At 40.4% G+C, this 12327-nt stretch overlaps 1 protein-coding gene across 1 annotated transcript; it reads left to right on the top strand.

Annotated features, from left to right (window-relative positions):
• Positions 1-378: 378 nt before the first annotated feature.
• On the top strand, positions 379-12117 carry LOC109883230 (oocyte zinc finger protein XlCOF6-like). Its single transcript, XM_031791686.1, has 3 exons — positions 379-662; positions 6003-6452; positions 7517-12117. Exons 1-3 carry the CDS (start codon positions 497-499, stop codon positions 9514-9516), a joined length of 2616 nt encoding a protein of 871 aa, XP_031647546.1. The 5' UTR covers positions 379-496; the 3' UTR covers positions 9517-12117.
• The last annotated feature ends 210 nt before the right edge of the window (positions 12118-12327 follow it).

A 12327-nucleotide genomic window follows, 5' to 3' on the forward strand; every position in this document is an offset into this window, starting at 1 on the left:
CAGCCTGAATTTATTACTGGTCTGGATCTTGTAGTAAAAGCCCAGATTATATCAAATATATTGATCTATTTCAAATCTGCTTTCAAGAAAACATATTGCATTTCTCCGATAGTGTTTCTTATCCCTTCTGACCTAATGCGGCTCATTGACGATATTGATTTAATCTTATATAGAGTAATGATATTCAGTCGACTCCCGATTTTAATCATTGATTCTCCCAGATCGTCCTATACTTATGACAACCACCGTTTTGTCGACATGTAGTCGTCGTTTGCTTTTACGGCTGGTCTGTAGGTTGCCTTGCACAGTAAACCTCCATCCAGCTGGGGGCGCTGCTGACCCCTCACTAGAACCATTGAGTTTTCTAAAAATGATTTCACTACAACACGGAAGTAGGATTGGAGATGAGTTTGTTGGTTTTGCATTCCTTTTGTGGAGTAAAGAAAGACATATCGACTGAACTAAATAGGCTACCCAAACACCCAGTCCACTGAAAATGTCTAAACTACAGTTGTTGAGTTTGTTTTTAAATGATCGTTTAACGCCGGCTGATGTGGATATTTTTGAAGCTGTTGAGAAAACGGTAGTGGAGTACCAGGAGGAAAATGCTCTGCTACGGAGACTGCTGCGGATCACACCGGAGATAAAACTATGTAGAACAGGTTTGTAAACGTATTCAATTATACCTATAGCTAGCTATAGTTCTACTCAATTAATGAAACTTGTAAGAGATCACCATTTCAACAATTTTAAGAATTATTTATAATTTGTTTTAATGTTACAGTTGTCTTTGTGACGAAAAGCTGATTGAAATAGCGTACAGTTACTATCTGCACTCGGTTACGTCTAAGGGGAGCTAAGAGCCTATTTATACTTGACTCGAAAATGTGGTCGTGACCCCTCCAGAGGCACACACAGGCCACTTTTTTTTTTCACATCTGTTGTCTAGTTTGTCTCTTTTTAAAATATTTTTTATGTAGGAGTTTGTTTTAAACTCACTCAATATCGTTAGCCTAAATGCTAAGGGTTTGAGAGATCTTACAAAAAAAAAGAAAAGCTTTTTTGTTATATTGTAAACTCAATAAAGTAGATTTTGTCCTTCAGGAAACTCATTCCTGTGGAAGTTACTTGCAATTTTGGAAGTCACAAATCTTTACCACTAGAATGAGAACAGTTTTACACAGATCTGTCAAAGATCAAGAGCAAAATGGCTTGAAGAGGGGGAAGAAACGGAGGTTAATTTCTTTGCACTTGAAAAGAGAAACTACAAAATTAAAATCTACAACAGCACTCAAAATGAATGAGGTTTTATGCAAAGATCCCATTACAATATCAACAGTTGTCAATTCCTTTTATGAAAACCTTTACAACTCACCATTTCAGGAAGATGGTTGTGAAAGCTACATTTGCCACATTCAGAATGATATCCCTGTTATTGAGGATGGATTTCCACTCAGTTTGCGATTCACCTGTGTCAATCGAAGAAATTAGAGGGGCTCTGAATTCAATGAAAAAAGAAGGGAAATCTCCTGGGGGGGGTAATCAGACTGTAGCCTTGTCTCAGCCAGGTCAGCAGGGGGGGGGGGGGGGGTCATCAGACTGTAGCCTTGTCTCAGCCAGGTCAGAAGGAGGGGGGGGGGGGGGGTCATCAGACTGTAGCCTTGTCACAGCCAGGTCAGCAGGGGGGGTAATCAGACTGTAGCCTTGTCTCAGCGGGGGGAGGGGGTAATCAGACTGTAGCCTTGTCTCAGCGGGGGGAGGGGGTAATCAGACTGTAGCCTTGTCACAGCCAGGTCAGCAGGAGGGGGGGGGGGGGGTCATCAGACTGTAGCCTTGTCTCAGCAGGGGGAGGGGGGGTAATCAGACTGTAGCCTTGTCTCATCGGGGGGGGTAATCAGACTGTAGCCTTGTCCCAGCAGGGGGGGGTGGGGTAATCAGACTGTAGCCTTGTCACAGCCAGGTCAGCAGGGGGGCAATTGAGTACATAATAGTATAATCCACTTATGATGAAATGTACCACTTTTAACAGATTGACCAATAGCATTTATCTAAATAGGGAAAAGAACAGATCCTTCAGAACACCTTGATGTACTGAACCCCATCAATCACCATGAGTTCTGTCACTGATATAGTCCTGAAACCATGAAGAGGCGTCAGACCTCAGGCTTATCGAGGACAACTTTATTCAATTAAATAGTGTGATCAACCGTATCAAAAGCTTTAGACAAGTCCACAAACAAAGCAGCACATGTCATTTTAGTGTCTAAAGTATTGAGATTCTCAGTGGTTGCTGTAATAGTGCAGGACTAAACCCTGATTGGATGCCCTGGGCCTAAACCCTGATTGGATGCCCAGCCCTAAACCCTGATTGGTTTACACTGAAAATACATTTATCAGATAACAAAAGAGCTGCACACAAATTGGTCGGCTGCTGTGTATTTCTTGTTGTCTATCGCTAGCAAAGCATCCAGGACTTGTTTTTCTGTAAATAAGCCGAAAAAAAGAATTGCTTCGACTATCATTTCTCTGATCATTCAGCAGGTTTCTCCTGTCAGTGTCCCAGCCCAATAGTACTGTGAATAGACTTAGAAGTTATTTCAATGAGAGACAGCCCGCTGAAATAAAATGGTGACTCAATACCTCAATGATGACATTTTTTTCCCCGTGATGAGACCAGTGTCTGAATTCATATGTTGTGGCAGAGAGGATGAAGTAGGAACCCTTCAGGGGGATAGTTTATCAAAGGGATAAAATCATATTTGGGGTGAAATGCCCCTTACAATGGATTTGTGTCAGAATCTACAATGAATTATTGTTTACTTCAGCCTAGAGTTAGCATAATTAGCTAGCAGTGTCTAAACCCTTGAATGGAAACAGTCGGACCAGGAATACAGTTTACTTCAGCCTAGAGTTAGCATAATTAGCTAGCAGTGTCTAAACCCTTGAATGGAAACAGTCGGACCAGGAATACAGTTTACTTCAGCCTAGAGTTAGCATAATTAGCTAGCAGTGTTTAAATCCGTGCATGGAAACGGTCGGACCGCTACAGGAAATGCTCCATTGCAAGTTGAAACTTCCTCAAAAACACTTCAAACTAAGTTTGATATTTGGTGGCGGTAGCAGGGATGTTTTTAACATACCGGTACATACTGCTGAAATAAATCACTGTGAAACTGTTTCTTAGAATTGAAACTAATTCCTGACGTAGCCACAGAGCATTAGGTGCCTCTTTTATGAACCTGTCAGTGGAATTCTAAATTCCTCTGTATTATTTCCCAACCAATCAGAATTAATTACTCCGTCAATGCATTCTATGGGATTGTAAAACCCATATTATTATTATAGGAATGGACAGAGCCCCGGTCTTAAACTCAGGTAACAGCGTTTTTAATTCAAGAGAGTACTGACCAAAAATACAAAGGACCTTACATTTTAAAGAGACAACATAAAATGACATCATCCGTTTCTCACACCCTCTCCGATCCACACAATAGCGCAGTGTCTTCAGGTCTGGAGATCTTCCTCCACTCCCCTCATAAAACAAACATTCCAATCTGTCTAAAAGACATCTTCTCCTCCACTAATGGAACATCAAACAAACATTCTTATCTGTCTGAAAAGATATATGCCCTCCTTCTCCCTTTCCCGCATGGAACAGACAATTAATTTTTTTAATTACATTTTCAGTAACAGCTTAACCAAGAACCCATACATTTCATACCATAACATAATAGTATTAAAAGAAATGGTTCTAATTTAAATGTATACATAATTCATCATTTCAGCTATAATTTCTTCCAACAGAACCCCAAAACATGCTTATGTCAATTTTCCACACAAAACTCAACATTTATCAAAACATAAACTTGACTTGAGAGTTGAGCTCTTACAGGGGCTGATTTGATTTGATTTGCTTATCCTCGCAAACTTTCCATGAATAGACGCTGTTTTCTAATGGTGTATGTATCTGCATTACAAGAAAGCAAAAGCCTCGTGACTCTTTTATTCATTAAAACTAAATTAAACGGTTAACTAAATATAACAACAAGATGGAATAATTAGCTGTGAGTGAGAACAGCTAAAACCGGTTTATTTATCTTTGCATTGTAAAATGATTAGAAAGGCATCTACAGTGGAAAGTATTCAGACCCCTTGATTTTGTTTCCTTCCTAATTTTGTTACGTTACAGCGTTATTCTAAAATGGTTTCAATTGTTTTTCTCCCGTCATCAATCTACACACACTACCCCATAATGACATCACAATACCCCATAATGACATCACAATACCCCATAATGACATCACAATACCCCATAATGACATCACAATACACCATAATGACATCACAATACACCATAATGACATCACAATACCCCATAATGACATCACAATACCCCATAATGACATCACAATACCCCATAATGACAAAGCAAAAACAGGACCTCAAGACTGGTTGAGACAGTGCCAAGAGTCTGCAAAGCTGTCATCAAGGCAAAGGGTGGCTACTTTGAAGAATCTCAAATATATTTTGATTTATTTTAACACTTGTTTTTGGTTACTCCATGATTCCATATGTGTTATTTCATAGTTTTGATGTCTTCATGATTATTCTACAATGTAGAATAGCATACCCTACATTATACCCTACATTATTCATCTCATATGTATACGTATATACTGTACTCTATATCATCTACTGCATCTTTATGTAATACATGTATCACTAGCCACTTTAACTATGCCACTTTGTTTACATACTCATCTCATATGTATATACTGCACTCAATACCATATACTGTATCTTGTGTGTATATATATATATATTCAACATGCTGTAAACTAATTCTAATGCTAACCATAGCCTACTATATTCAACATGCTGTAAACTAATGCTAATGCTAACCATAGCCTACTATATTCAACATGCTGTAAACTAATGCTAATGCTAACCATAGCCTGCTATATTCAACATGCTGTAAGCTAATGCTAACCATAGCCTACTATATTCAACATGCTGTAAACTAATGCTAATGCTAACCATAGCCTACTATATTCAATATGCTGTAAACTAATGCTAACAATAGCCTACTATATTCAACATGCTGTAAACTAATGCTAATGCTAACCATAGCCTACTATATTCAATATGCTGTAAACTAATGCTAATGCTAACAATAGCCTACTATATTCAATATGCTGTAAACTAATGCTAATGCTAACAATAGCCTACTATATTCAACATGCTGTAAACTAATGCTAATGCTAACAATAGCCTACTATATTCAATATGCTGTAAACTAATGCTAATGCTAACAATAGCCTACTATATTCAATATGCTGTAAACTAATGCTAATGCTAACCATAGCCTACTATATTCAACATGCTGTAAACTAATGCTAACAATAGCCTACTATATTCAACATGCTGTAAACTAATGCTAATGCTAACCATAGCCTACTATATTCAATATGCTGAAACTAATGCTAATGCTAACAGTAGCCTACTATATTCAACATGCTGTAAACTAATGCTAATGCTAACAATAGCCTACTATATTCAATATGCTGTAAACTAATGCTAATGCTAACCATAGCCTACTATATTCAACATGCTGTAAACTAATGCTAATGCTAACCATAGCCTACTATATTCAATATGCTGTAAACTAATGCTAATAACCATGTGTATGTGACAAATACAATTTGATTTGATGTAGAAAATAGTAAACAATGAAGAAAAAGCATTGAATGAGTTGGTGTCCAAATGAAGTATTTCCGTTTTATTTTTTGCACAAATTTCTAAAAACCTGTTTTCGCTTTGTCATTATGGGTTATTGTGTGTAGATTGCTGAGGATTTCCTTTAAAAAATATATATATATTGTTGAATAAGTCTGTAATGTATACTTCCCGAAAGCCCTGTTGATCAGAGATCTATAATTGAAGTGTTCTATTTCATTTTGTAGTATATAAATGACCTCTGCTCCTCCTCTTCTTCCCTCCAGAATCCCTGCAGCCCTCTGTCTCTGAAGAGGAGGTTCCCCCTGAGCAGCAGCACTGTGAGCAGGAGTGGAGCCCCAGTCTGGGACAGGAGAACCCAGAGACCAAACAGATTAAAGAGGAACAGGAGGAAGTCAGGACCAGTCAGGAGGAAGAGCAGCTTCAAGGGCTCTTTGATACCAAAGACTCCATATTCACTACCTCCTGTGTGAAAAGTGAATGTGATCTGGAGAACCCATGTCAAGAAGCCGTACTAGCTGAATACCCAACTCTCAGTCCACTGAAAACGTCTAAACTACAGTTGTTGAGTGTGTTGTTAAATGAATGTTTAACGGCATCTGCTGCTGTGGAGATTTTTGGTGCAATTGAGAAAACTGTAGCAGAGTACCAGGAGGAGAATGATCGGCTACGGAGACTGCTGCGGAGGACACCAGAGATACAACTATGTAGAATAGGTTTGTACATAGATCTACTGATAGTTAGCTATAGTTCTACTAAATGAATACACCTTTTAGGCTTTCAGACAATTTTAAGTAGTAGCTTTTAAAAAATAATTTTACTGTGATTGGATAGAAATTACAGTGACGTACCAATGCTTGGTTGGACAGCATCGTCACACATTTTTCCATTGACGAATGTTGAATAAAATTCTATTTGAATTTACTCTATTTCTAGAAGTTCATCCTTATGTTTCCCTTCTGACTCCAGTGCTACATGGAAGTAATTCGACGTCCATTTTGTTTTAGCTGAGGACGATGATTTGGTAAAAATGTGAAACGTTTTGATCTAGAAACAATTGATCCTTGATTGTAATAAAGGGGTTTGGAAACCTCGAACATAACAAATTCCTAATTTTCCTAAATAACTTTTAAAAATACAAAATATACACTTTTTAATTGTTTTGTTTTTTAACACAAACCAATGTTTTGTTTATCGGTTATACAGAAAGTAGGCGGGGCTTTTGTCCACATGGGCAGCGGTGTGTTTACCCCCCCCCCCCTGCTGACCTGGCTGAAACAAGGCTACAGTGTTCCATTATAGGAATGAGAGAAAATACCCAGATAACTTCACTCAGACATGTTTAAAGGGCTGTGTTTAAGGGCTGTGTTTAAAGGGCTGTGTTTAAGGGCTGTGTTTAAGGGCTGTGTTTAAAGGCTGTGTTTAAAGGCTGTGTTTAAAGACTGTGTTTACCGGCTGTGTTTAAAGGCTGTGTTTAAAGGCTGTGTTTACCGGGTGTTTACCGGCTGTGTTTACCGGCTGTGTTTACCGGCTGTGTTTAAAGGCTGTGTTTACCGGGTGTTTAAAGGCTGTGTTTAAAGGCTGTGTTTAAAGGCTGTGTTTAAAGACTGTGTTTAAAGGCTGTGTTTAAAGGCTGTGTCGCTCATAGACATCCATGCCAAAAAAGCATGTTTACAATTTATTTTTTAAATCATAGAGAGCTGTAATTCACCTGTATGATTTGTTCTATTTAATTATGTGGTTTATAGATGACCTCTGCTCCTCCTCTCCTTCCCTCCAGACTCCCTGCAGCTCTCTGTCTCTGAAGAGGAGGTTCCCCCTGAGCAGCAGCACTGTGAGCAGGAGTGGAGCCCCAGTCTGGGGCAGGAGGACCCAGAGACCAAACAGATTAAAGAGGAACAGGAGGAAGTCAGGACCAGTCAGGAGGAAGAGCAGCTTCAAGGGCTCTTTGTTACCAAAGACTCCATATTCTCTCCTTCCTGTGTGAAAAGTGAATGTGATCAGGAGGACCCACTTCAGTCCTTGACTCATCCCCAAACCCAGACTGTGGAGAACAGAGAGAGAGACTCTAAACCAGTGGATCTCACACCCTTTGTCACTGTGACCCACCTAAAGGGTCTCTACATTCCCTGTGACCCTCCAGGTAATCAAAACAATGCCTACAGACACAACTCAGCTGTAAGCAGCTACACAGTAGGACTTGACAGCAGTCCTCTATTGGATCCCAGTCCACCATTGGATCCCAGTCCACCATTGGATCCCAGTCCACTATTGGATCCCAGTCCACCATTAGATCCCAGTCCACCATTTGAAAAACACTGTTCCAAACCCAGCACCACATCTAGAAAAACTCACAGCTGCCGTGACTGTGGTGAATCTTTTGCTCTGAAAGCTGATCTGCAGAAGCATGTGACTCTCACCAAGAAGAGACTCAGTGAATGTAGATTCTGCAATAAACACTACAAATCCACCTGTAAACTAAAGGCCCACGTCCGACTCTGTCACGGTGTGAAACCTTTCACCTGTCCTGTTTGTGGCAAGACCTTCAAACTAAAGAAATATCTGTCCAGACACATCAGGATGCACACAGGAGAGAGATCATTTATCTGTGGTGACTGTGGGAAGAGCTTCTATCGCAAGGAGAACCTAACTATGCATATACGGACTCACACAGGGGAGAAATTATTCAGCTGTGGTGACTGCGGGAAAAGCTTCAGTATCAAGAATAACCTAACCATGCATAAACTGATTCACACAGGAGAGAAACCATTTAGTTGTGGTTACTGTGGGAAGAGCTTCAGTCAGAAGGGAGACCTAGGGAGGCATATATTGATTCACACAGGGGAGAAACCATTTAGCTGTGATGACTGTGATAAAAGTTTCAGACACAAGGGGTCACTAACCAAACATATATGGACTCACACAGGAGAGAAACCATTTAGCTGTGGAGACTGTGGGAAAAACTTTTATCGTAAGGAACACTTAACTGTGCATCTACTGACTCACACAGGAGAGAAACCATTTATTTGTGGTGACTGTGGGAAGAGCTTTAATCAGAAGGGGTCCCTTAAGGCACATATATTGATTCACACAGGAGAGAAATTATTTATCTGTGGTGACTGTGGGAAAAGCTTCAGTCTGAAGAAGCACTTAACTGTGCATATACTGACTCACACAGGAGAGAAACCATTTAGCTGTGGTGACTGTGGGAAAAGCTTCAGTCAGAAGGCCCACCTAAATAATCATATACGGACTCACACAGGAGAGAAACCATTTATCTGCTTTGACTGTGGAAAAAGCTTCAGTCAAAAGGGGGTCCTAGGGAGGCACATACTGACTCACACAGGAGAGAAATCATTTAGCTGTTGTGACTGTGGGAAAAGTTTCAGTCTGAAGGACCACCTAAATAAGCATATACTGACTCACACAGGAGAGAAACCTTTTAGCTGTTGTTACTGTGGGAAAAGCTTCAGTCAGAAGGGGGTCCTAGGGAGACACATACGGACTCACACGGGAGAGAAACCATTTAGCTGTGGGGACTGTGGGAAAAGCTTCAGTCAGAAAGTGGTCCTGGGGAGACACATACGGACTCACACAGGAGAGAAATCTTTTAGCTGTGGAGACTGTGAGAAAAGATTTAGTGTCAAGAGAAACTTAATCAAACACAAACGGATTCACACAGGAGAGAAACAGCATTGCTGCTCAGTCTGTGATAAAATATTCACTCAGAAGACTAATCTGCTGAGGCATGTCAAAAACAACCACAAAGAAAGTAAATGAGGACACAGAGAGGAGACTAAGAGAGTATTGAGATACACCCAAGATCCCCTGTGGACCAACTGAGGACATAGACACAGAGAGGAGACTAAGAGAGTATTGAGATACACCTGTGGACCAATTGAGGACATATACATAGAGAGGAGACTAAGAGAGTATTGAGATACACCTGTGGACCAATTGAGGACATATACATAGAGAGGAGACTAAGAGAGTATTGAGATACACCTGTGGACCAATTGAGGACATATACATAGAGAGGAGACTAAGAGAGTATTGAGATACACCTGTGGACCAATTGAGGACATATACATAGAGAGGAGACTAAGAGAGTATTGAGATACACCCAAGATCCCCTGTGGACCAATTGAGGACATATACATAGAGAGGAGACTAAGAGAGTATTGAGATACACCTGTGGACCAATTGAGGACATATACATAGAGAGGAGACTAAGAGAGTATTGAGATACACCTGTGGACCAATTGAGGACATATACATAGAGAGGAGACTAAGAGAGTATTGAGATACACCTGTGGACCAACTGAGGACATATACATAGAGAGGAGACTAAGAGAGTATTGAGATACACCTGTGGACCAACTGAGGACATAGACACAGAGAGGAGACTAAGAGAGTATTGAGATACACCTGTGGACCAATTGAGGACATATACATAGAGAGGAGACTAAGAGAGTATTGAGATACACCCAAGATCCCCTGTGGACCAACTGAGGACATATACATAGAGAGGAGACTAAGAGAGTATTGAGATACACCTGTGGACCAATTGAGGACATATACATAGAGAGGAGACTAAGAGAGTATTGAGATACACCCAAGATCCCCTGTGGACCAACTGAGGACATATACATAGAGAGGAGACTAAGAGAGTATTGAGATACACCTGTGGACCAATTGAGGACATATACACAGAGAGGAGACTAAGAGAGTATTGAGATACACCTGTGGACCAACTGAGGACATAGACATAGAGAGGAGACTAAGAGAGTATTGAGATACACCTGTGGACCAATTGAGGACATAGACACAGAGAGGAGACTAAGAGAGTATTGAGATACACCTGTGGACCAACTGAGGACATAGACACAGAGAGGAGACTAAGAGAGTATTGAGATACACCTGTGGACCAATTGAGGACATATACATAGAGAGGAGACTAAGAGAGTATTGAGATACACCTGTGGACCAATTGAGGACATATACATAGAGAGGAGACTAAGAGAGTATTGAGATACACCTGTGGACCTAACCTGTCTTCCTGATCCTGCCCAGTCCAATGTCACAGTAATGATATAATGTATTTATATTGGCTGTTGCTGCTTTGTTCATGAAAAAGGGCCAATCTGCAGTTCAGACAACAACAGGTAAATCTAAGGGATGGAGAAGTGTAAAACACTAAAATGCATAGATTGATAAATGGAGGCAAGATGTCAAACTATTGAGCTAATGTATACAATTTTCCTGTAGCTACTTGTTCATTTTGAAAGGGGCAAACAGAAGTGTACACTACAAACAGAAGTGTACACTATAATGTATGATTTGGCAAGTTAGTCATTTAACTTGCCAAAATATTCTCAAATAATGTTTTAGAAAGATAAGCATGAAAGGGTTGTGGTCTGATTGACTCAACAACCCAAAAAACATATATCGAAGTGTAGGGTACTAAGTGAATTAGAAAATCAATAGTTATTTCTGGTTGCTTATCAAAGTTAGCAGGCTAACTCTTCGATCCTGCTTTGTAGTGTAGCCCTCTGGTTGCTTATCAAAGTTAGCAGGCTAACTCTCCGATCCTGCTTTGTAGTGTAGCCCTCTGGTTGCTTATCAAAGTTAGCAGGCTAACTCTTCGATCCTGCTTTGTAGTGTAGCCCTCTGGTTGCTTATCAAAGTTAGCTGTCTAACTCTTCGATCCTGCTTTGTAGTGTAGCCCTCTGGTTGCTTATCAAAGTTAGCTGTCTAACTCTTCGATCCTACTTTGTAGTGTACCCCTCTGCAGTTAAAACAACTACAAAGTGGGAACCCACCACTGTTTTGCTAAACAGCTGAGGGATAGGGTTGGAGAACTGTAAACACTCAAATTCAGACAGATTTATGATAGTTAATCTTATTTATTACATTAAATATTGCACAATTTACCGTATAAGTGCAGATGAGCGTCAGAGCCGGTGTCGTAGGAGTTTATCTTAGTCCTGTATTGACGCTTTGCCTTTTTGATGGTTCGCCAGAGGGTGTAGAATTCCTTATAAGCGTCCCGCTCCTTGAAAGCGTCGGCTCTAGTCTTTAGTTCAGTGCGGATGTTGCCTGTAATGCATGGCTTCTGGTTGGCGTATGTACCTACGGTTTGTGTGGACGATGTTGTCGATGCACTTATTAATGAAGCCCGGTGACTGATGTGGTATCGGATGAATCCCTGAAGCTTGGCTGCAACCCTTCTAAGCCCATGCTGCCCTTCAGGCCCTAGTCTTTTTGCGCTGACGGAAATATAGATTATCCCAGATACAGTGCCTTGCGAAAGTATTCGGCCCCCTTGCTTATTCGGCCCCCCGAGCTCGAGCTGTTTTGCAAGGAGGAATGGGAAAAAATGTCAGTCTCTCGATGTGCAAAACTGATAGAGACATACCCCAAGTGACTTACAGCTGTAATCGCAGCAAAAGGTGGCGCTACAAAGTATTAACTTAAGGGGGCTGAATAATTTTGCACGACCAATTTTTCAGTTTTTGATTTGTTAAAAAAGTTCGAAATATCCAATAAATGTCGTTCCACTTCATGATTGTGTCCCACTTGTTGTTGATT

The sequence above is a fragment of the Oncorhynchus kisutch genome, linkage group LG16 (assembly GCF_002021735.2).
Source record: "Oncorhynchus kisutch isolate 150728-3 linkage group LG16, Okis_V2, whole genome shotgun sequence".
NCBI classification, from domain to species: Eukaryota; Metazoa; Chordata; class Actinopteri; order Salmoniformes; family Salmonidae; genus Oncorhynchus; species Oncorhynchus kisutch.